General features: G+C 40.8%; 1 protein-coding gene across 1 annotated transcript in view; it reads left to right on the top strand.

Annotated features, from left to right (window-relative positions):
* Adgrv1 (adhesion G protein-coupled receptor V1) overlaps window positions 1–26571 on the top strand; it is a 536429-nt gene that overhangs the window by 450600 nt on the left and 59258 nt on the right. The window contains exon 87 of the mRNA XM_038323536.1: window positions 18403–18524. Coding sequence (XP_038179464.1) covers window positions 18403–18524 — 122 coding nt within the window. The remainder of the gene's footprint in view (window positions 1–18402; window positions 18525–26571) is intronic.

Raw genomic sequence — 26571 nt, forward strand, 5'->3', positions numbered from 1 at the left:
GAGGCCAGAGAATGACTCTTGGGAATTGGTTCTCTCCTGTCATCTTATGAGATCCAGGCATCAAAGAGATTGTCAAGTGTGTACATAGCACCTGGACTTCCCGAAGCATCTCAGCAGTCCTGTAACTGATTTATACCTTGCTGTCCACCTTTCGGAGGCTTTGGCAGAGTAATGGATGATATTGTCTATATGGTAAACAGTTACAGCCAGCATCTGTGGCTGTCAAATGGTTTCATGACTGGAGAAGATTCCTAATGTGCATGACACATTGTGTACCCTTGCCATGTTACATCACGCTTGACCAGAGAACCAATGAAATGTTCCACATTTTTCATAATGTACCTACTGGCTTTCAATGTATTTCCTTCTTGCTCATGTCTAATTTAATAAAAAAATTTAAATTTAAATTTTCCTGGTGGCATCCACCACTTTTTAGGAGGATTTACTCTTCTTTATTTATCCTTTTACACTTATCTTTTTAAATTATCAGCGAGTCATCATTTTCTAATCCTTGAAAACACTATAAAACTATTATTCCTTTTTATTGCTTTTCTCTGGAAGCAGTTTTTAATGGATGATAACACTCTTCCATTTAATTTCTAGCTAAGGAAATGACAGTTCCTTATATTTAAAATATGTTTATCCAGAATTAGAATTTACACTACTGCCAATGAGTACATATAAAACTCAGAAGAAATATCAGGGTTTTGAGCCTGTTTCATCTTGGAAAGTTTGTATTCTGAGACAGTAGTGAACACCTCTGGAAACTTCTCCACTGGGTCTGTTAATGCATGGCTCTGCCAGGTCCTTAGTTGCAGATTCCATTGTAACTTTTTCCATGTACATTTTATTGCCCTTATTATTGCAAATTTTTTCTACTTATGATTCAGAGTTTACGTTGCTCTTTATAGAAATCAGCCTTGAAATGATGGCTTGTATGGATAGACTTGAAACTGGCTGAATAATAAAATATTAAGGACAAATCTAGGAATAAAGGAGAACAGGATTGTTATTACTAAAGAGGGTACAAACTAGGGATGAATTATCTGGGAATGAGCAATTGGGTCCTATTGGGGGCACAATGCCTGTGCTCTAAATGTCTTTCTTACTAGTTTACACATTATAATGCTCAGAGAATCAAACAGGAAAATGGCATTTTTGCCATGCATTGTTTCTGAAGAAAAGCACACTGTGTCAATGGAGAAGTGTGATCCGAAAGGCGGCACATTCTTTTGGAATGCTTATTAGGAAGGAAATAGGAGCTGTGGTGCCTTCTGTCAGACGGCTGCACAGGACCACGGTTCCACTTATCAGAAAGCTGAAAATATCTTTTCTGCTAACATCCTGGGACACTGTGGCTCTGCCTCCACGTGTCCAGTTTTCAGACCCCTCCATTTGCTGCCACCCTCTGCCCTCACATTGTGGCAGGTGCCTGCTCTCATGATCACCCTCCATTGCCCCCTCCATCCTTCCTGCTGCTTCTTCCCATTGCCCTTGGTCTTCCGGGTGACTCTCTTTTCTCTGGACCTTTCTCCGACATCTGAGAGTACATTGAAATTGGACAGTTCAAGGATATTTGCCTTAATCTTTTGATTTCCTCACCAATTTGCCTTCTTTTTTAAGTAGTTTGTTCACTGCTGGTCTGGTCTGGTCTAGGCCACAGAGTACTCCAGTATTCTTTATCGCTCTTTATTCTTCCCAGGAACTCATAAAGATCCACCAGCCTCTGCCTCCCCATTTCTGTGATTACTGTGATTGAAGGCAGGTGCCACTTGCCCTATGATCAATGGATGATGGACAGTGGCAAACCTTCATACAGTACATGTACCAGACTGCTCTGTGGTCGGTTTTATATTCTTGAGAGCAGCTCTGTATATGGGTGTGATGTTCATTTTCTGCATTTACAGATATAGTTACTTAATAACTAAAAGTGACACAGAGTACTAGTAAAGAATAAAGTAATAAAATGAAACTATTAAAAAGAAAGTAATACAGAAAGTAACTGTCAGCCAATCAGAGGTGCTCTGTAATGGATACTAATTTATTCTAAGCAACCTTAACTGGGCCATATCAGCTTTCCCAAAATCTTTGGATTATCTTTAATTAGTTCCTAAGTAGTCTTTGAACCAGAGCCAGCTGCCATTAAGCGTTGCAATGCCTTCTACCTCTACAAGAAATTAAGAACAATATGGCGCCACCATCCTTTGTCATTCACCACTGCCCTCCTTTTTTACCTAAGTAGCTGCTTTTCAGGAAAACCAGCCTCCCTTCTGCATCTTCCATCTGGTTTTCCTTCTCTTGAAACTAGGTTTTTTGCTGAACTTTCCACTGATGTTTTTCAGCTTCAATCTCAGTCCTCCAGGCCTTAGCCACAATCTAAAGATGTGTAAGGCTCTACACTACCCGGAGCTTGCTCATAATGTCGCTGCCTTATCAAGTTCCTGCCCTGCCTCTCCCCCTTCCTTCACCAACAAGTTTCCTCAGCGGTGTGTACTATTCACCTGGTATTCACAGCTGCACCACAGCCTGACTCATCCATCACCCAGGCCCTTGCACACCAAACCCAGCTGCTTTTCTCTCATCTGTTTATCCTTAATCTCTCCTGCTTAAGGCAGTGCTGAGAGCCACCCCTCTTGAGAAAACTCATCTCCCTTGTGTTGGTGATGTTTTCCTTTTCCTACTCACCCTCTGCTAATGGTTCTTCCTTGTGAAGGAATTCTAAAGTGGGTTTGTTCTTCAGGGATCACATCTGCTCTCCATATCACGGTGACTAGTCATTTTAAAATCTGCTAACTCTATCCCTGCTCTGTTTCCACTTACACACACAGACACACACACATACACACACACACACACACACACACACACACACACACACACATTTTCATATGCTGTTAGGATATATCCACCCCAATTTCCCTCTGATAGGTTATCCTCGGGAAGTATGAGAAGGTTTCACCCGTCTTTGTCTGCCTTGCTCAGTTCCTCTGAGCTCAATGTTGTTTATGTTTCTTGTTCTTTTCTGTCTTTTTGTTTACAAATCTGGGACACCTGCATAATTTCTTTCCCTCTCTGCTCACAGCCACTCACTCGGGTGGATGGTTATCATAATGGAAGCATCAAGAACTTCTGTGGCTTCAAGAATTCTGGTCTCATGAGTCTGAGGACTTACTGACTCCGCTTCTTTGGTGCTGAGCTCCCACTGTCCATCTTCACTCCCTACTAGGGTACTACTGAGGTTCTGTCTCTTTGCCCCCGCCACTGCTTACACTGGAGGAGATGCTCTTCTTCCTTGCCTCAGGCCTTTGTAGTCACCCACGCAGACTGCCACTGTGGTTACTAATGTACTGACCCTGCTCCTGCTTGCTTGCCATCAGCCTGTTTGCTTTACTATGGGATTAAGCGCTCTTTCATGGGATACCCCTTTTTTATCACAAGTGTTAAATGGCTATATATGTGATGAAAAATCATTCCATGTTGCTGGACCACTGCTGTGAGATTCTTCTCATTACTCACTCCAGTGAACTTTTAACTGTAGCCAAAGGAACAATCTACTGGGATTTATAAACTTGCCTTTTCCCCTTTCTTTATGCTGTTCTTATTTCTTTAACCTCAATATTTACATGACTGCCTTCAAGGCCAAGACTGAAGACAAACTTCTTTCTTCACAATGCTTTCCTGAGTCCACTAGAGCCAAGTACCAGCATGTACATGGACACACTCAAAAATCAGACAATAGCATCTATCTTACATATGGACCAGCCTAACCATGATTTGAAATTCTTGATAAATTCAAGAGGATGAGAGAAAAGAATGCTAGAATTAATATCTAAAACAACAACAAACAAATGAAAGGTTCCATGTGACAGTGACATTCAGAGAAAGAAATGTTTAGTGAGCTATCCTTGGATGCAGGTCATGTTGAAATTATCTACTCACTAATACATAGCATTGTCAAAACAAGTGTTTGTTAGGGTTTTGTTGGTTTTCTTGTTTATGTTTGTGTAAATTGGTTAGTTTTAATTTTTTTATGTGTAAGTATTTTGACTGCATGTATGTCTGTGCTCCATATGCAGGCCTGGTGCCCGTGAAAGTCAGATGAGCTCACTGGATCCTCTCAAAGAGAATTACAGATGTTTGTTAGCTACCATGGGATCTGGGAATCAAACCTGGATTCTCTGGAGCCCCCAGTGCTCTTCACCACTGAGTCATCTCTCCCACTCCAAATTTTGTTTTGTGTTTTTGAAATAGTCTCTCACTCTGTGTGCTGGCTGTCCTGGAACACACTATGTAGACCTGTTGACTGAGAATGCAAGAGATCTACCTGCCTCTGCCTCCCCAGTGCTGGGACTAAAGGCATACCACCATGCCTAGTGATTTATGGTTTTGTTTTGCTCTAATGGCTTCCTTTCCATTAAATCATATAGGGGGTTCAATTTGGGACTATCTTTTTTCCTCCACACAACTGTTTTGCCTTTTTATTCTCTGAGACTTTAAGTAAGAATGAGCAATGAGATATTAGATTACTCCTTGTACATGAAAATCCATGCCCTACCTCTGTGTGTTTTGCCATTGGACAATGGCAAGGCTTTCTGTAACACAGATTGCTCTGTGGTTAGTTGTACATTCCTGAGGACAGTTCTGTGTGTGGGTGTGGTGTTCATTTTCTGTGTTTATAGGCATAGTTATTTAACAACAGAAAGTAATGCACTCAAACCTTTTGAGCAATCCAGTATTATTTCTAAGGAGAGGCAATTTCTCTGTAATCTAATAGTGAATGGGAGAGGAAATGTAGTCAATTATCCTGAGAAGGAACAGGTGAGGGGGTGCTAGCTCCTCTTTGATTCCAACACTCAGGTAAAGGCAGGCAGATCCTTGTGACAAAGCAGTGGAAATTTTAAAGAATTAAAATTTTGTTTTCTAGTATGATGGTTAAGTTACAAAGTTAAAGCAATAAGTAAGTTTTGGAGTAAATTGGCATTGATCCAGACTGAGGCTCCATCAGAAAATCATTCTGGGGACTGGCATATTTGACAACCCACAAAAAGAAATTTTCTTGAACATACAGAATAATCATTAGTGGTAATTATTATGAGATGTTTTGTTACTAAACTCAAGACTTTGACATTGATCTTGAGCCTGCTATCCTAATGATTGCTTTGTGATATACTATATATAACTTTAACTCATTACTAATGGGTGCTTAGTTCGTTACTTAATTCTATAAATATTGTAAGGCCATCTAGAAAGAATCAAAATAAAAACATGTTGTACATCTCTGGTGTTCTGACAGATGAACATGAGGGATTGCTTCCTGGTACCAGGGCGTCTTTATAAAAGAGCATCTCAAGCTTCAACACGGAGTAAATGGTGATGGACAGAAATAGGCTCAGTCAACCTTCAGTGTTTACTTGGCTGCTTCCGTTTGCTTTAGAACTCTGATGTCTAAAAACTTTTGTCACTTTCATTTGGCAAAACATTCATAGAAAATTACTATTTCAGTTGTGAGCCTGGATGATAATTTCCCTTCCCGTCCTTCCAAGAGGAAGAAAACAGAATGTTTGCCTTTCCTTGACAATCACAGACATAACCAACAGCTCCATCGCACACAGCACAGTATTATCCAGCAACGTGGAACTACATGGTTCAAATAGAATTACTCTAATAACAGTTTTTGCAAGGTCGGTGTGGGCATGTCTCATATAACTTGGTTATTCTCCTTAGATTCAAAATTACAGTCTGCAAATTGAAAATTATACATAACTTTTGCAAGGCAAGACCATAATTCTAGGCTTTCACCATTTTTCAGTCTGTATAAATCACACTCAAACAGAAGTGACACTGGGCTTTGCTTTAACATCCTAGCAAGACCGGAGTCTGTAGTTAGCAAAGCCCTGATAGTTAGGTTCTCAGCAGAACTTGAGACCCTAGGAATAGACTCCCATTTCTTCAACCCTGCAAAGTTCACTAGTAAATAAGCTAGTATTGACTTCTGTCCTGTGGTCCAGCATGTCACCTGCACAACTCCATCCATGCCATCATTCCCACATCCATAATATCAGCTATCTATGCCTGAAGATGCTAGGTGTAGGCCTGTGCTACAGACACGATCACTCAGGCTTCCTTCGCCCAAGTTAGAGTATGACCCCCTCTCAATTCCCATTTCAAACTTAATGGACTGTGTGCCATCATTCACTGGTGAGTCTCATTATCAATGCATTTCAAGGAGAATTGGATGTGATAGAAAGGGGTGATGGCTTGACACAGCATAGAGTGAACAGAATGGAAGAAAACGTGCTAGAATTTATGAAGCTTGTCTCTCCAAAATGTGCAGACCTGAGGGGGGTGGTAGTGCACACCTTTTATCCTAGCACTCGGGAGGCAGAGATAGGCAGACCTCTGTGAGTTCAAGGCTAGTCTAGTCTACAGAGTAAGTTCCAGGACAGAGAATCTCTGTCTCAAAAAAAAAATGTCTAGTTCACAAGCATATTGCTTTCTGTGATTGGTGGTTGGTAGGGTTTCAAGGTCAGGTATCTATGGCAGATCTGACTCATTCAGTGATCTTCGAATTGGCATAGAATTATGGACATCTTAAATAAAATGGACTGATTTGGAGAAGTGGTCAATGTTTGTCACCCCTTTTCTGTCTTCCCCCTTCCATTAACATGTAAGTAATTGTACTGGAAAGATAGATTAAAAGGTAAAGGTAGTTGGTGGTGAGCCTGGAGACTGAATTCAGTCTCCAGACAGTCCTCTGATCTTCACATGGGCACGAGAGCATGGACTTACCTTCTCTCAAAATAAATAAGAAGTATAATTTAAATAAAAAATAATCACAGGGATCTGTCATTGGGAGGATATCATTAATAGGTGGCTTTGCCTACAAACCACAACCACAATTTTTTCTGGCATGTTTTCTCTCCATCTTAAAACCTGTCATCCCTCTTCCTCCTTCCCTCTCCCTCTTCCTCTCCATCTCCCTCCCTCCCTCCCCCGTGTGTGTGTGTGTGTGTGTGTGTGTGTGTGTGTGTGTGTGTGTGTGCATTTTAGTAGAAAGCAAGAGAAATAAGTACTAGTCAGGTGAATTTAGCTATCTGTCTACTTTTAACTGTACCATAACTAGTCCTACAAAGACTTGAACTAGAATTTGGCTTTTGATTACTAATTTAACTAAGTTTGCTCCCCCACCTTTGTAAACAAGGTGCAGAACTAAGCACTTGTGAGTGTTTTCATAGCCTTGTACAGTAGAGGATTTCACAAGGCACAAATGTATTTAGCTTATCCATAGAAAAAGAACCAACAGGCATTATATATCCATAGATAGATAGACAAAAGCTAGGTAGATAGGTAGATAGGTATCTTAGTTAGGGTTTCTGTTGCTGTGAAGCGACATCATGACCACAGCAACTCTTATAAAGGAAAATATTTAATTGGGGACTGGAATACAGTTTCAGAGGTTTAGTCCATTATCATCATGGTGTGACATGGTGGTCATGCAGGCAGCCATAGTCCTGAGTACATCTTGATCTGAAAGCAACCGGAAGTGGTCTGAAACCTGGGTGTGGCTTGAGCATATATGAGACCTCAAAACCCATCTTCAAAGTGACTTCCTTCAACAAGGGCAAAAACAAAACAAACAGATCATACATTTTCAACTTATAATAGCAGGGGATATACATTACCTTTCCAAAACATAAGGAAATAATGAAGAAATACTGGACCAAAGCAAGACCAAAAACTGGCTGGGCAAATTCCAAACTCTGCATCTCCATGTCTGAGGGCAAAATGCTCTTCAGATCTCCAACTCCTTTCAACGTTGTTGACTGCGACACACTTCTTTCTCTTGAGCTGGTTCCACTCCCTGTTCCAGCTTTTCTCATCAGGTTTTCCATGGTCCTGGCATCACCAACATCTTCAGGTCTCCAAGGTAATCCAGGCTTCACCTTCACAGCTTCACACGATGGTCTTTCTAGGCCTTCTTGCAAGGACTCCCCTGTCATTTGCCTGGCCTCAGCAGTGTTTCTTAGCTGTGGAGGAAGGTTCCATAACACCTTTTTTATATCCTTGATTCTAAAGCCAGAACCATGTGGCTGAAACTGCTAAGTTCTGCTACTTGCTGGGGTTAGAACATGGCTCCATTGTTCAACTACATCTTCATCGGCTTTCTGTGTTCCACAGTCTCCTTCACTGCCTGTCCTTGGCTGTTCTGAAACTTGTTCTGTAGACCAGGCTGGTCTCAGACTCAGAGATCTGCCAGGCTCTATCTGCATAGTGCTGGGATAAAAGCATGTGTGGCTTTAAGCTTTTCTTAAATTCCTTTCTACAGGATAAAAACTTATCTGGGTGGAATCTTGCCCTGAGCTCACCACTACCTTTATTCCATTTCTTAATCTGTTTATTTCCTTTAAACAGGACTTAGCTTTATTCCACTTCCTGGTAATCTTTTTCTCCTCAAATTATACATTTTATATTTTTCTTTGCTCAGCTTGCTCCTTTTCATTATAAATCTTCACTACAGTTAATACTAATAACCACATACCAGTCTATATTAAATTGTTTTGAGATTTTCTCTGCCAATGAATTAATCCAAAACTATTCAGTTTTATTTTTGGACAAAGGCAAAAAGCAGCCACATTCTTTACCAAAATATCACAAGATGGGTCTCTTGGCCATGTGCTAACATTCTTCTCTGAAGTGTCTTGATCCACTTCAATTCAACTCACACTCAGCACCACTGTCTTCCATGCTCCTACTAGGATGGCCCATTAAACAGCACTTAAGGCATTCAACTGCTTTTCCAATCCACAGTCCCAAGGGCCATCAAAGAAAAGCATGGTCAGCCTATCAAACAATACAATATTCCAGTCCCTGGTACCAACTTCTATCTTAGAAATTTCTATTGCTATGAAGAGACATCATGGTCATAGCAACTCCTTTAAAGGAAAACATTTAGTTGAGGCTAGCTAACAGTTTTAGATGGTTAGTCAATTATCATTATGGCAGGACATAGTTGCATGCAGGCAGACATGGTGGCTGAAAGGTATGTAGTCAGACAGACAGACATCTTCAGGGAAAGAGATATAATGCAAAGTGCTGGCTCCTTTTATTATGAGAACTGAGAAGTCTCAAAATCTGACACCTGCAATGGAAGACCAAGGATGGCTGTGGTGTAGGTCAAGGGCATAAGAATAAGAGTTTAGAATTCTGGTCCATGTCTGAAGGTCTGAGAGCCAGGAGTAGTGAGGTCAGAAGAAGAGCATGCTCCATATCATGCAGTCAGGTGGAGGGAAGGTATAAGCTTATGCCTTCTTCTACCTTTGTGCTTTGTGCAGACCCTCAGTGGGTTGGGTGATATCCACTCTCAATGGGGAAGTCTATCTGCCTTATCCACAATTTAAATGCTCACTTTTCTCTCAAACATCTTCAGAGACAACCCCAGAAAGTTTAAGCACCTACTGAGGTCTCTCTTTTCCCAGTCAAGTTAACATATAAAATCAATGATCACATAACTTACAGAATAATTTGATGCTTATAAATGCTATGAATTTTTAAAAATAAAGTCAGGAGGTTGAGGGTAGAGAAGAGAAGCTACAGAAAAATTATTTTTAAGTATTTTTAAAGAAATAATAATATTTTAATTCTTTAAGGATAACATACAATGAATTATTGACCATAATCACCCACCCCTTGTCACTCCTCTCAGATCTACCCCTATTTCCCTACCCTGCCCCAACTTTGTGTCTTCCTTATTTATTTTTAAGCAACCCATCAAGTATAATTTATGCTATTAATATATCCCAAATGTAGGCCCATCCACTGGACTGTGGTCAACCTACCAGTGACCATACCCTTAATAAACTGACCATCCCTCCCCAAGAGCCATAAATTCCATACAGTTTTTCATTTAGCAGTAGACTTTCAAGAGCCGCCTCAACATACCCCCCCCTCTCTCTCTCAGTGTTGACTAGCTCAATACTGTACACATCTGGTGCCGGCATCCACAGCTGCTGAGAATAAATGAGTTCAGTGGTCCTGTCATGTCCAGAGGACACTGTTGCCCATTCTACCTAACCTCAGACTCTTACAGTATCTATGCTTCCTTCTTCCATTATGAACCCTGAACCTTGGGATTAGATGGCATATATGTCCTATTTGTAGCTGAGTATTCCGCAGATACTTATTCTTTGCAGTTTGATCAGTGTGAGTTTCTTCATTAACCATCACCCACTGCACAAAGAAACTTCATCAATGAGGTCTGACTGTACTAATCTATGTGTAGAGATAGAAATTTAGAGATCAGTTTGATTCTCTGTCCATTTAACAGAATAATAGTAGTTAGGTTTATCCCTTGACCTCTGAGCTCTCAAACCACAGGTTGTTGGTGAGATTTTCAGTGCCAGGAATGAGGTTCCTTCTGTGGAACTGGCCTTAAATAGTTGGTTGCCTTCATAGCATTCATGCCACTATTGTACCCATGGGCATTATCCTGCTGCAAGAGGTTTTTTTTTTCAATGGGTTGAACAGAATATTTTCAGTTGCAGTTTGAATGTGATGGAGCTTCTCCAAAACATTTAGGGGTTTGCTGCAGAAGTACTGAAATGAGAAGGAAATTATAAAGTTGTAACCATGTTTAGGACTTGTGGTTAAAGATTAAGAGTATAAAATGACCAAATGTGCTGGAGGTTGTCTCTGTAAACAATATCTAAAGCTTACCCATACATGTTATTTTTAACTTGCTCCATGTAGTGATCTAATGCTGATTGACAGTTCTGAGTCATGACTACACTGTACTTTTGTAGGCCTGGATGCTTCTAGGCATGTTTGAGAGCAGTGGTGAGTGCTTGTGTGTTGTGGAATCAGTGCTAATAAGTAAGGAGGCTCAGGGCACAATACAGTCTCACCAAAAAGTGTGTCAGACCACAGAAACATCCCTGAATTCAAATACTGTTAATTTCAGAATAACAACCATGCTTTAGAGAAAGATTTTTGACACTTCTTATTTTCACTGTACCTGGTTTTCTAATTTAAATGAGTGCTCTGGTGGAAAACACCATAGATATCTTAAATTCCCATCATTTCACTGCCATGCTTTTCGTTTTATGTTGATGAGTCTGTTTTAGCACCACATCCCAAAGGAAAAATCTGGAGGTCAGTGAGGTAAGAATTTTGCAAATGCATTACAAACATCAGCCTCACACATGCGAGGTGCTGTTTCTACAAATAAAGCCATAACTGTTGTCAGTGCACACACAGCTTCACAGGGGTAATATCAAGGAAAACAGTTAAGAAAACAATGGGCTAAGAAGGGTGGTGGTGGCGCACGCATTTAATCCCAGCACTCGGGAGGCAGAGGCAGGCAGATCTCTGAGTTCGAGGCCAGCCTGATCTACAAGAGCTAGATCCAGGACAGGCTCTAGAAACTACAGGGAAACCCTGTCTCGAAAAACAAAAAAACAAACAAAAAAGAAAGCAATGGGCTTTCTCTTCAAACCTTAATTAAATGTGATGAGATTGCACACCCCACCACCACAACCCAAAACCCAAAACCAAATGAACAGATGGGATGCAGTCCCTCCTCACTCAGGTGAGGTGCCCACTTCTAGTGGCAGCAGTTTTAACACAGAACTTTCTGTATTTTCCCCTTTCTACAAGTAACTTCCAAGAAAGTTTAAAATGCTTTGTTTTTCACATTAGTAACATCTTGCTAATTTAAGTATTTCTGCATTTTAATAATTTGCTTTTGTAGTCTCTCTCGCTCTCGCTCTGTGTGTCTTTATGCATATATATGTGCATACTACATATATATATACACATACTACATAGATAAACAAATGCATATATAATGGCTCGACCTCAGTGTTGGTTCTCTCTCCTCCACCATCTCTCCTACCCTCTCACCCTTTCCTCACTTAAACCTTCCCCCATCACTCCCCTTTGCATCTTCCTTCCACAAGGATGGAACTTTATTTTTACACATACCTGACTTAACAGCCTTTCCCTCTTTGTAATAATATATATTATATGTATATACATATATAATATATGTAATACATATATATATATACTAATATAATAAATTTAGTACTTAATCAAGATGTCTGGACTAAAGAGTATACTGTGTGACTCACTGGGCCACACTAGAGCTTCCATGCCAAGCTTTTTCTGTTTGTTTGTTTTGGATTATTATATTTTTGTGGGTTTCTTTTATTTTGGTTTTACTTTTAAATTTTGTTTTGGGTGAGAGGTTGCAAAGGCAGAGGGCAGAGTGAGTGGGGATGAGTGGAATCAGGATGCATGATGTGAAATCCACAAAGAATCATGAGGAAAGTTTTAAAATTTTAGCACTTAAATGTTTTCAGTATCCACTTAATTATCATTAAGCATCATTAATTATACAGTTAATTATTACCCATTCTCACCATACTGTGCAACCATCAGCACTATCAAAATATCCTGAAGCTTTTCATCATCCCAAACAGAAACTCTGTGTTTGCCAAATAATAACTCTTTGCTTATTGCTCCTGGCTCCTGGTAACTCCCATGTACTTTCTGTCTCTATCAACTTGCTTACTACCTTGGTGCCAGTGATTTATTTATCCTTTTGTGTCCATATTATCTCCCTCAAAGGGTTCATGGGTAATAAGTCTCTGTTATTACACAGGTGATATTATAATACTATGCTTTGTTTGCTGTTGGTGGACATTAGCTGTTTCAATTTGATTGTTGTTACTGATGTTGCTGTGAATTCTGGTATACTTGCATTTCCTCCCCAACTTTCACTTCTTTGGCATGAAACCAGGCCTGCGATTGCTGGATCCTATAGTCACTTTCTGTTTAACTTTTAAGGAACTGCCAGACATTTTCCACGGCAGCCACATATGACATTCCCATCAGTGGTTCTTATGTGCTCCAATTTCTTCCCATCTTCCCACATACGCTTTTCCCATTTTTTGGTGGCAGCTATCATAATGAGTATGAATTAGAGTTTTTTGTAGTTTTGGTTTATTCTCCATGGCTAGTTATGTTGAGTATCTTTCGCATGTTTATTGGCTCTTTAGATAGTTATCTAGTTATTTCTCAGCCCTTTGCCCTATTGGAGTTGAAGCGTTTGGAGGTTTTGCTGCTGCTCTTGGGCTGTGGACATTCTTTGTGCACTCACTATGCGTGGCACCGTTGGTTATATAGATCTCCTCATTCATTGGATAGAATACTGTGTTTTTAAGGTTTCTTTCTATGGAGAACATTGAAATTATTCTGCTTTATGTTAACAGAGCCGTCTCTAAAATCAGTTGTCTCTAACGTTACCAGTGATAAGTGTCTTTTCTGATAAACATTGACTATAGGCAAGAGATAAGTTACCAGTAATTTATTAGATGCAAAAACCCAGCTGAGTAATCGTGAAACTGAAGTTATTTCCATTAAAGGGAACAGTAATGTCCAGCTTGCCAAATTAAATTTGTGGTAGGATAGTAGCCATTTAACAACATGCTTCTCCGCTTCCATCTCCACCCTGTATTCTTCTCTTACTGAGCCTCCAGAGAATTTCAAAGATGGCTCTTCAGAGGTCGATTAACAATAAAGCTGTTGAAGCTTGAGTTTCAGAGCCTCTCATTTGGATGGGCGCCGTCTTAGATGCTATAACCCAATTACAGACTTGCAATTTTTGTTTTTTAAAGGAGTCCCCCCTCCTCCAGTTTTATAGGCTTAAAGCCCACAAAATCCAGATGTGCCTCTGGATTTTCTTCCATCTAAAACCCTTGTTTAATTACTGCTGCTCTGCTGGAAAGCCAGCGTGGGGTCTGCTGCTAAGTGCAAAGTTATTTATGACAGGCTTTTTTTTTCCTTGCAGAGCCTCTGCTCTGGAGCACCAAGCTACCACACTGCTTACAGAAGGAAATGGGCTGTGGGCATCTCTAGGCGACAGCCCCGTGTGCTTTGTTGGCGGTTGCACTAAGTTCTATTGATGCACAGTGCTTGCTTAGCACTGGGTACTTAGAAGAACATGTTAACCAAATCATGAAACCATGGATCCTAGTTATGCATTTAAAATTGTGCATGGCCTTTTGTGCTCCACACAGAGCCATAGATAAAAACTTCCGTTTACACCGCGGAAACTAAAATGCCACTTGTAGAGTTGAAGATGAATCTTTGAAAGATGAGCAGCTCCCTGTACTCGTCGGAGCTTCAGACTCTTAAGTAGGATTTCATTGGGAAGATAAGAGAACTTTGATTAAAATTTAAATCAGAACATAGTCTCTGTTGTTTAACTACAAGACATTAGTGAAAAAAATTACTCATCAACATTAATCTATTTTATATTATGCTATTTTCCCTAGAAGTTATTAATAACTCAGAGGATTTATGAGTGTATCTGAGCAAAATATCAGCAAAGTCCCCGCTAAGGCCTCTTTCTTTAAAAATAAACAAATAAATACATCTGATTTTTCTATCTCTTGCCACTTCTCTTTCTCTTTTTCTTGTTTTCTTTTTTTTAAAAAAAAAAATGGAATTGACTTTAGTGCTATAAAATGTTATTCACAAAGAAGTTGGTGATTGTTTAGGAACCAATTAATTGAACTTGTTAAACATGGTTGCAGAAATTTCATTTCTCTAGTGAGTTCTTCCTAAGCTGCCTAGAATTTAAACAGATAACATTTAATTTTTTATTTATTCTTTTCTCATACAATACATCCAGACGACAGCCTCTTCTCCCTCTAATCCTCCCAATTCCCCCACTTTTCCTCCCCCAGATCCATGCCCCCTGTTTCAACCCAGAAAAGAGCAGGCCTGCCAGGAAATGAACGTGGCACAACAAGATGCCATAAGGCTAGGCACAAACCCTCACAGCAAATCTGGGAAAGGCAACCCAGTAGGAGGAAAAGGGTCCCAAGATCAAGCACCTACCACTGTTAGGAGTCCCCCCACCCACTCTCCCGACAGGTAACACCAAGCCAACAAACAAAACATTTATGCAGGACACCTAGGTCAGACCATGCGGGGTCAGCAGTTGCCAGTTCAGTCTGTGAGCTCTAACGAGCCAGGGCCATGCCATCCTAGTATCCTTGATCCCTCTGCCTCCCACGGTTCCTCCTGCCCTTCTTCTGTAGAGGTTCCCCTAAAGCTCTGAAGGGAAGAACCTGGTGGAGACCTTCAACCTGTGTCTCTCTATCTAATGTTTGGCTGTGGGTCTCTGCATCTGTTCCTATTTTTTTCTTTCCCTTTCTGTTTCTCAACAATTACATACCAAACCCACTACTTGGTTCAGAGCAAGGTAATGAATATACCACCAGGTACTCAAACATTGACCACGAGAACCCAGTCATGGCTGGCATTATCTGGTGAGCAGTAGGGTATGGCACAGAATTCGGAGTGAGTTTGGAAGTTCTATGCATGGGTGAGCTCAGATGGCTGAATCAGGAGCGAGAATCCATACAGGGAAGTGAATAGAATTGTTAAGATTATTGGAAACAACAGGGGAACGGACTGCTTAGTGACAGAAAACACAGTCACAAAATGTGGAAATGGAGAAAATCAGGACTAATGTTTGTGATATTGGTAGTAAAAGTTGACATGAACTGAGAAATTTCATTACTTAGAGAGATATAAACACTCAAAGTTGACAGCCCTAGTAGTATCTCACTTTCCACAGTTTCATTTCCCTATACCAAAGTCAATCCAGAGATGAACATTTGACAAGTTTTAAATTGCACATCATCTCCACAAGCACAACAGATTTCATGCCATAATGTTCTGCACAGGCTGAGATGCAATTGCCCCTTTGTCCAGGGAATCCACACTGGATGCGCTACCTGTTCACTAGCTATTTAAAAGCTCTCAGTTGGCTCTCAGGGCGACTGCCCAAGTATTGCATTTCTTGGGTTCAAGTAACACTTAATGGTGGCCCAAAAGTGCGAGAATAGTGATACTGGCAATGTTAATGTGTCAAAGGGAAGCCAGCGAGTGTTTTCTTTAAGTGATACTACAGAGGTCATCAATAGTATCATAAGCATGTAATATGACAAACATAGCATACTATGCACGTTTTCAGACATGCATCTGGAGTGTATCCTCTGAGAACCATCAGAAGCAGTATCATTGAATTCTGGGATTATCCACTGGAGTTAGCTTCTATGAAGGGAAAGAAACCTTTATAATCAATAAATATCTTACATAACAGGAAACTATTTTAGGTGTGAGAGGGAGTTAACACATATATAATTTTGAGAGAGAGAGAAGAGAGAGAGAGAGAGAGAGAGTTCTTAGCTACTGAGACACCTTAGCAGTACCAAAGCCAAGTGACTATTTCTAGCTGTAGATCATACAGATCATGGAATCCAAATACTATTTTATTGTCAAAGAAACCAGGACTTTTACCACAGCATGAGGAACTGTATTAAAGAACTGCAGCATTAAGAGGGTTGAGAACCACTGTCTGATACAGGCCAGGCCCCTTGCCTTGGCAATGAACCACCAAGAGTGGCCTGGTTCTTCCACACATCAACTAATATTAGTAATCAAGACAAATCTCCATAGACAGGCCAACCCAATATGAATAATCTCTCACTGAGAATTTCTTCCCAGGAGAGGCTAAATTGAGTCAAGTGAAATATAAAGCTAACCATCACAGTTCTCTACAAGAAAAACTACCTACCTGCAACCAATGAATATGTCAGATTCAAAGATCTTCTTACCCGTTATCTTCTTACCTGTTTTGGTTCAAGACAGTACAGAGATGTCAGCTATGCAGCACTGGCTCTGATGCACAAAGGGAATTGTTAGAATAACTGAATGGTGTCTGTGAGATGCTCGGTGTACAAACTGCTTGCCATGTAAGTCTGATGACCTGAGTTCAAGCACCAGTACCTACTGTAAAGGAGAAAATCCAACCTGAAAGTTGTCCTCTGGCTTCCACACATCCTGTGACATGCAAGTGGCCTTTCTCAGGCACACACACAAAATACACACACACCTACATTCATATCAACATCAACGAATACTCAAAAACACATATGTTCACGCACAAATAATAAATTAAAATTTAAAAATAATAACCAAATGGAACTTGAACGTGCTAGTAATGTTTTGGTGCAGCTTTCCTGATTTTTGAAACTGTGTCTGCATACAAAAATGTCTTCATAGAAGATAAAACTCCTAGTTTTAAATAGTGAAGAAGATGAGGTTGAGAACGTCCCAGCAACTTACTAGCCCACAAAACCCTGTCACCATGCTGTTATTGCAACTTGCTGTTAGCATGAAGTTGTTTCAGAACAAAATGAAAATTTCAAACTGCTCAAATCATATTTAACTATTCAAACCCCACAGTGTGTGAGGACTTTATGTTCTGCTGGTGGATTATCAGGACTGTCCTGAGAATTCCTGTGGTGTAGTCTATCATAATGCCTTTCAATGGCTTGAAAACATTTATTTATGGCTGATTTTAGATCTCATTCACTTTCCAAATTGCACATAAATTGGTAAATAACTATTAAGATCTCTCCTGTGAAGACATTTGAGAATTCAGATCATCTCCCCTCTCCCAAAATCGAAGAAGAGACGTGGAAGTGACAATAGCATCCTTGACCCAGAATCCATTTTGAAGAAGCGTTAGATACTCTGGAGAAAAGGTCTGTGGTTTAGAGCATCTGTGCCTTCCCAGAGGACACAGATCAATTCCCAGCACCCACATGATGGCTTACCCCTGTCTGTCATCCCAGTTCCACAGGATCCGACACCCTCTTCTGGCCCATAACAGGCACTGCTTGCAGTGTTGCATAGACATACATGCAGGCAAAACATTCATGCACACATGCAGAAATAACAACAGCAGCAACAACAAAAAACAATAAAAAGACATTATGGTGCTCCAATGGCACAATGAGCACACTGTGCAGGGTGCTTAATATGGAACCCGTGGAACAACTACAGGGGAGCATGGTGGACAGAACCAATGCTCCCTGCTGGTACTCACCAGTTAATGCCTTCATCTCCTTCCCAGGACATTTGCTTTCATCTCAGGGACTCGCAGAAAACAACTTTAAAGCTTATGATTCAAATGCTGCGTTGGAGTGTGTTCATGGGGAGCTCAGGGTCACCCCTCACTCTTCAGGAAATCTTGTACTTGTCTATACTACTTCTCACTTGGTCCAGCAGGTGGTAGCCTATGCAGGGACAAAGTTCTTCCTTCCCCTTCCCCAAGTGACAAGCAGACCCATTTGAAAACCAGGAGCAATGTGGCTGAGCACTGCACCCTCTCTACACCGCACAGGAGATTTCCTGGGTTGTTCTCTGGGAGGGTATTAGGACAGAAACCATCCAGCAGAAGGAGGCCAAAATAGTTCTCTGTTCATGTGTGTTCATGTGGTCTTCTGAACCTCAAGTTTTTGTTTTCTTCGTATTTTCCAGAAATTCCTCTGATCTTATATCTCTTTGCCCTGATTTCTGTGACGTGGCTTTGGGGAGGACTGCATATGGCCTACAGACACGTCTGGATGTTGGTTCTCTTTGTCATTTTCAATAGCCTGCAGGTAAGCCAAGCCTTCCAAGGCCACACACGTCTAATGAATGCAAAACTCAAGTGTCAACATTCAGGAAGTAAGAGTCTACTTACAGATGAGTTTGCATGCACAGTGACGTACAAAATCTTAGAAAAATGTGGTGGGGGCTAAATAGCTAACATTTGAAATATGTCTGGAATTCCAACTTACCCATCATGTACGCTTGAAAAGGAAAATATTTACTTGTTTCTTTTCAGCAATATTAAGTAACTGCCAAAATATGTTCTTTATGGTTAGTTATAATCAGATAGCAACCATGTAGGACCAATGCACATAAATGGGCCATAGCTGTGTCTAGACATTAGGTCAATTGAGCAGTTAAATGGATGTTTAAGCAATTTCCGCTTAAACCCTAATGTTTAGATACAAGAATATTTCAGTGACTAAAAATGATTTCATCCTTTCTTGAGTCCAATGGTGGCAATTTTAAGTTAATTTTACAAATATATATGACTAAAGGTTATTAGTGATTTTTAGTGCTTTTGTTAAATGGGAAAATGTTTCTTCTGAAATTATCAAATGAAACAAATGAATACATTTTTCTTATTTTCCAAAGTAAAAAGAGCCCAGACCCCCCCAAAAAGTCATGAAATTACCAAGAATACTTTTACATAGTTACTATTTTGTGTGCCATGTTGTAAAAAATGTATATATGCATATATACATAAAATTAGAGTCATACACAAGACCTTTTGGTCAATACCTAGTCTTAAAGTAGAAGAAAGAAAGAGGAAGGGGAGACAAATTCTTTAATCCGAATATAGCCTACATGATGGCATTGAATCAAAGTACATTATCTGGTTAGGAAGGGAAAACCATAAAGTGACCTTAAAGTTTGGAATCGGTGGAACATGGGCATCTCTGTATAGGACATTGGAACACATACACTGCCCAAAAGGTCACCGGTACTATCAATACCTAGAGAAGACAGCCATACCGTTGTAGGACTGATGATTGAAATGAGTAAACAGTTAGCTACAAGTTATGCAGTGACAGGTGACATATGGGTGTTATGGGAGCTGAGAAAACTGTCATTTCCGTGCCTGTGCCAGCATGCAATCAACGTGACATGCAATGGTAAGCCCTTAGGTCAGAGGCCCTGCCTTGGCCACCCTTGGATACCTAGGTTCTAGCAGAAATAAGATCAGAGTCCACATTGACAGCCTGTTGTTGTGTGACAAAACTTTTCCTGGGGAGACAAAACACAGTCATCTACTCACCCCCCAAACTGTGAATGCCACCAAACTCAGACTTGGTGAACCAATAACTTTTGTTGGGGTTACTTAAGGAGTATGGGTGAGGGGTTACTTACAAGAGCAGAAATTACTCAAAAACAGCTGCATCACCAAGACCCTCACCCCAGTCTGGGTGACAGCTCCCAAAGCTGGGAACCTGGAACACGCTACATGGGATGCAGATGGCTCAACAGGATGAAGAGTGTCCTTTCCAGCTGCCTCAGTTGGTCTAAGCCTCTTCCAGGCAGTGCAGCTGGTTTCTGCTTCTCCCAGGCAGCAGAGTCTGGTCTCACAGTCTTCTTTTGCAGCTCAGCTTGGTTTCTGTAGTCTTTTTTGCAGCTGTGCACTGTTTACTGTGTCAGAGAAGGGCTAGTGAATCTGGTCAGTTCCAGGGACTTCTTGAAGCTGTTTTTAGGGGTTTAGCTACCTGTTTAAGGAGGTCCCTGCAGGATGGAATGTTGTGACCTCAGTGCTGTGACCTCAGAGAAGGCTGTCACATATCTGCACTTGCAGTGCTGTGACCTCAGAGAAGGCTGTCACAACATCTGCCCTTGCAGTGCTGTGACCTCAGAGAATGCTGTCACAACATCTGCCCTTGCAATGCTGTGACCTCAGAGAAGGCTGTCACACATCTGCCCTTGCAATGCTGTGACCTCAGAGAAAGCTGTAACAACATCTGCCCTTGCAATGCTGTGACCTCAGAGAAGGCTGTAACAACATCTGCACTTGCATTTGCTTTGGTGGCTGCGCAATGGTCCAGGAGTGATTCAGATTTTTAAATATTTGCTGCAGGCCTTTAAAATTGAGAAACATTAAAAACCTGAATTCCTGACTTGTTACAGAGCAGTGCATGCATGGTGGTGGTTTTCAAGCCACTGTGTAGACAGAATATGTGACGTGACATTGTATGTGGTGTGCTTTATTGCCCCTACCTGAATCCATTACACCCCCATGCTTTTAGGACAAATGAAGAATGTGTGGCTATCAATGGGCTCTTTCAGGCTGAGAAAACAGTGTTAGCTAAAGTTGTAAAAGAAGAAAGTGATTAACATTGTCTAGATTAAGAAAAGGGTTGACCGGGGGAAGAAAAGTGAAAGAGGAGACAGAAAGGGCAGGTTGTGCTGCATACCAGCTCCCGCACTCTCTCGGGATGGTCACCAGCTGCCTTATCCAAAATGAAGGCTTTAGACTTGGGAGTTTGGATTATTTTGTCTTCATGGATTTTATGGTCAACCTTTTCTCACTTTGAATGGGGATGACATGTTCATACACTCATGTTTGCCCTTTCAAAGACTGTCTAGAAATGTTTAGGATGGGATACTGAAAAGAGCCACTGTGAGCAGGCAGGCTGTTGTCATCTGAACTACGGTATTCTGACAGTGTTCTTCAGGTGAGGGGGTAGTGACAGGTTTTAGGGCTGTTGAGATTTGGTTAGTGGTTACATATGAGGATGAAGAGTGCAGGAGAAGAACATCACTGAGAAATTCCTGACTTGGATGGTAAGTAGATGTGAAGATCTTTCCTCACATGAAGACCATGGTTCTGGGGAATACGCAGCAGAGCTGGGTGTCTTGTGGTGACACTATCAATTACAGCAACCTTTCCGTGACTGAGTGTGGAGATACTGGTGGAAGCGATTGCTAAGGAGTGATCAGAGAGCACAGAGGAGAAGGAGGCTACGAGTTTGTTATCGCTGTAGGAAAGAGAGCTTCAACAAGATGCAGTAGCTACTCCATGGCTGTGAAGAAGTCAATAGGAAGAGAATACACGAGCAATGTGACTTCATAGGGTAGCTTCAGAACTTTCTATGTATTCAAAGTATGTCCACTATATAAAGGGGTCTGCCAATAAGCAAACCACTGGACCTCACTCCCGGAGCTGTTCTTACAATATCTGGGTAGACTCCATAATTGTTCAGTTCTGACAAGTTTCTGGGTGATGCCAAATCAGGGATTTAGGGGCCATAGTTTGAGTGGAGAAGGCAGGGAAAAATGGAGGAGACTTATAGTTTAGGAAGAAAGGATGGATCACAGAGAAGACTTCTGATCCTTGTGAAAAAAAAAACCAACAAGGGAGAAAGTGACACCTGTAAAACAGGCTCTATGCAAGGTCAGGCTGAGGCAAGAGGAGCAGGAGCACATTGCTTCTCTGAGGAGCTGAAGAGGCATCACCGGCCAGCTGGAGAAATATCTACTCCCGTCAGTGGTAGACATGACAGACCACAGCAGCCGAGAGATGGCGTTTTATCTAGCAGCCTCACTCTTAGGTGGAGCTGCAGGGTCACGCTTGGAGAGGAGTGAGTTAAAAGCCTGAGGGGACACAACATGAAAAGCGGGGAGCAACTTGTACATAGAAAGTAACTCAGGCTGTATTCAAAGATGCTCAAGAGCTGAAATCAGTGGGGTTCAGTGGGATTTGCATTTGTAATGGAGCCAATGAGAAGTCACTAAATCAGCCCTTCCCAACCTGGAGGTCACAACCCCTTTGGCAAGCCTCTACCTCCAGAAATATTTACATCACAATTCGTAACAGTAGCAATGTTACAGTTAGGAAATAATAACAGAAATAATTTTATGGTTGGGGGGTCACCACAACTTGAGGAACTGTATTAAAAGGTCACAGCACCAAGAAAGCTGGGAAGCACTTCAGCAGATAATAGAAACTGTAAGACTGCGGTGGTAGCCCATGTTGTCTACCGAACTACATACTTACATACATACATACGTGTATACATACATACATATATACATACATACTGAAAGTACAATGGTGGATTTCATCAGAAGATAGAAAAATTAGTATCTCTTCTTCAAGGTCCTGATTGCAAGCTAAGTGAAAAGTAAAACTATTGCAAGATCATGTTTAATGAGCTAATTTCCTCTCTGTGACATTCCTGGATCAATGACCCTGTGTGACACTACTGTGTGGTACCCAGCACCTGGCACAGTCTTGATATCAGGGGCTCAGTAAAATCATTCTTCAAAGTCATGCCTGTAAAGAGCATTTGGAATGGTCATTCCTCTGGATTTCTTGAGTCAATGTAATTTATAAACTCCCTTGAATCTTCAATGTAAGCACTTCCACGCTGTATGCCTATAGAATAATAGGATCTTCCAGGTATGTTCCATGAGGACTCAATGATTTGTCTTTAATTTTTGTTGAATTTCTGTGACTCCAAATTATATTGTTTGTTGGGTTTTTGTGACCACAAAATTATACTGTGTATTTGTGCTTTCCTTGGTTTGTTTCGCTTTGTTTTGTTGGTTGGTTTTTTGAGATAGGGTCTCTCTGTGTAGTGCTTGCTGTCCCAGAACTTGCTCTGTAGACCAGGCTGGCCTCAAATTCAGAGATTCACCCACTTTTGCCTCCTGAGTGCTAGGATTAAAGGCCGTGCCACCACCCCCAGGCATGCCTGCTATGCCTTTTATATTTTGCTCAGGGATCCCTGCCTTATCTTTTAAAATCTGGATTATTAAGATGCCATGCCTCCTGTGAAAGCAATGAATAAAAGGTGTATTTTTTTGCTATATAGTTCTTTTATGTATTGGTTGATACATTTTAAATAAGGAAACTTTTTCACTTGAAATACTGTTGGAAATACATTAATGTCTGAAAGATCCAAGTTGGACTATCACACTACTAATATATTTGAGCATTTGGAACTATATACTTGTAAATTTATATATTTTAAAGCATAATAAGAAAATGCAAATGTAAGGTTAGAATAAAATCATCATTCTAACTATGTCAGTTATTATGTCTAATACTCAGTCCCCCATGACCTGTTAAAAAAAAAAAAAACAGAAATTTCTCCAAGAACTGAACTCGTGTTCAAATTCTTTTTGGTTTATAACCATTAGTTATATTTCTTGGACTCTTTTATGTTTGGGTTTTTCTTAATCAACTGGGTATTATGAGAAAAATATAGAGAATAAAGATTTTAAAAATGCATTTTAAGTTTGGACCCTAGGAATCTTCTCCTTACTTCAGTAACCAATAGAAAAAGCATGTCATATCTAGTCATGCTACCATCCCACGATCCTCTTGATGTACTGTGGATAGACCCGATTGTCCACTGAGCATTGTTTTGTGTCAGAGTCGGGACTCCAAGACTGCTGAACAGAAAGCAATGTTCCCTTACTTGTCCGTCATACACAGATCCCAGGACGCTTCCCTCCATGTTTCTGGCTGGACATTCTCAGTTCACTGAGCATGGTGCCTATCGCCCGATTTACCTCCCAACAACTTCCCAGCTCTAGTGAGAAAACAACTTGTTCCTCAGGAAGGACCACGCTGCTCCACCCCACTCACATCCCAGACAGGAATCAGTCACATGGTGGCCCGGGCTCAAGCTAGGCCCAAGCTGGTTCCATGTACTGAGTCCAGTGGTGGAAAGGGTCAAATTGATCCTAAAACAATGGTGGACTGTGTATCAGGAGAAAGGATTCTCTTGCCAATAGGAGAGATCAGGCCAAAATAACAGATGTCCATTGTATATACTTTCTAAATCTCCTTATTCATTAATTAAAGTTTTGAGGAAGCCAAGGACAGCTGTTGTCAAACTCCTAGGAACTTCAGTGTCTGTTATCAGCGCCAAATTCATAATAGACAACATTTCCTTAATCCCCTGTTATATCATTGCAATAACTTCTATCTTAAAAGTAAAATGAATTGACTTTGATATTCTTTTTAAGAAGGTTTTTTAAATTCTGTGATGTCAGGAGAGGTCTATACATATAAGTACAGATGCCTGAGAAGGCCAGAGAGTAGGATCGCCTGAACTGGAGTTACAGGCAGTTATGAACCACCTGATATGGATGCTGGGAACTGAACACAGATACTCTACAAGAGCAGTATGTGTTCTTACCCTATGAGTCATCTCTTCAGCATGAGTTTGTCATTTCTTAGTCAATTCACGCTACTATTTATAGATCTGGTTCCTTGAATTATTTAAGCCAAAGTATATCCAAATTTGTTTAACAATGAAGGGGAATAATTACCAGGCTGATACTTGGATGGGAGGCATAAGTAGGACCCCATCCATCATTAAAATACTAAAATATTACTACCCAAACCTACTAAGTCTGTTTCATACTTCTACAGATCTCATAAGCATTCCCAGATTTTAGCCACAGAAAGTGTCTGGAAAGTCATGGCTCTTCTCCTGCACATGACACTGTACCACTCAGCCTGGAGAATGCCCAGGCCATGGTTATAATTAAATACAGCAAACCACAGAAGTGACTGGGATCTACAATGTGGTTCTGTGTTTAATAAGAACCAGTTAGAGTCAGTCTGATATACATCATTTAGTTCAGGTTTGCTTCTGTGTTTCTTACTGTCAAAATTTTACTGGATGGTGAAGAAACAGACTAATGGGATACAAAATCAAGCCTCCCTCCCCCATCCTTTGTTTGGAATTCCCTCTTAGCATCCTGTGCAGTTCACTGCAGGTGTCTGCTTAGATACAGTACACATTTAGTCTTTGCTGCTTTCTTTGAAGGATAAACAGCTCTTAGGAAATGTGCATTGTTAAAATAATCAGTTACAGAGAACTAATTGTTTCAAGACACTCCCTTCACTGTTGCCTTCCAATAGCCAAAAAGCCAACAGTAATAAGAAATGTCACTTCGTTCCCATTAGAGACTAGCACTATGAACTGTTCATGAAGAGTGTGAAGCAGTCTTCCCTCTTCCCAGAAAATCCTGGAATAAACGTGGAGAAGACAGGGAGGCTGAGGCTCTTCATCTTTCATCTCTTTGTTGATTTATTCCAGAGCTGTGTGTGTCAAGTTCACTTGGAGGGGGGCAGGGAGAAGACAGACAGAGTCCATTTGTCTTGAAGAGTAAGATTCAGGGGGTCTAATAAATACCTTCCTCACTCTTCAGAGCACCCTGAACATCCCCATAACTGTTCAAATAAATACACGGAATTCAAGAGGAGCAGGTGTATTTTAACATCCCCTGTCACTTCTCCCCAAGCTCTCCAGAGTTTGGTACCATATGGTCTGATAAAATGTCTGTTTATGTAAGCTGCTCACTCCTTCTGACAATGCGTGACTCTCAGAAAGCTGCAGGCTTTCCACTTGGCAGGAGCTCTGTTTTCCAGGTATGTGCTCCCGAAGCTAGTTTGCCAGTAAGCGACACTGAGTGAAGTGGGGGAATATTTATCACATGGTCACACATAGCCACACAGACAGAACTTCCCAAAGCTGACTCTGTCTTTCCAAAACAAGTGCCTCTGTTTCCCCTGTCCCAGCACAGCCATATTCTATCCTTTAGCTTTTTTCCTCTTGGTTTCGTTATTATTTTTGTTGTTTTCTTTTTTTGTATTTTCTGGGTCCTCTATAACCACATCTTTTCAGTTCACTTTAATAGTATAGCATGCTCCTTGAGAAGGCATTTAGCACACTGTAATACCCAAAATTGCAAGCTTAGCAGCTTTGCAGTAACCAAGATGCAAATAAATGTCATCAGTCAAACAGTTCTGGAAAGCAGAGCAAGCAGTGATGTATGAGAGCCGCTTTTATGTAGTCACTCAGATTTGTCTTCTTATTGTTAATATATTTTCCCAGAATCTAAAACTTTATTACCTTTTTATATTGTTCAAATTCTAGTGTGGTGGAGGATTATCTTTTATAATATTTTTCTTCACATTTTACAGTAACTTTCTTTAATGTTTGACTGTTGTGTCCCCTAGAATAAGCATACAACTGCTCAGCAAACTCAGTTCTACCCCATCACTGGGTGATCAGGGTTGAACCAAGGGCTTATGGTATCCTT

Source organism: Arvicola amphibius, chromosome 3 (genome assembly GCF_903992535.2).
Source record: "Arvicola amphibius chromosome 3, mArvAmp1.2, whole genome shotgun sequence".
Classification (NCBI taxonomy): domain Eukaryota; kingdom Metazoa; phylum Chordata; class Mammalia; order Rodentia; family Cricetidae; genus Arvicola; species Arvicola amphibius.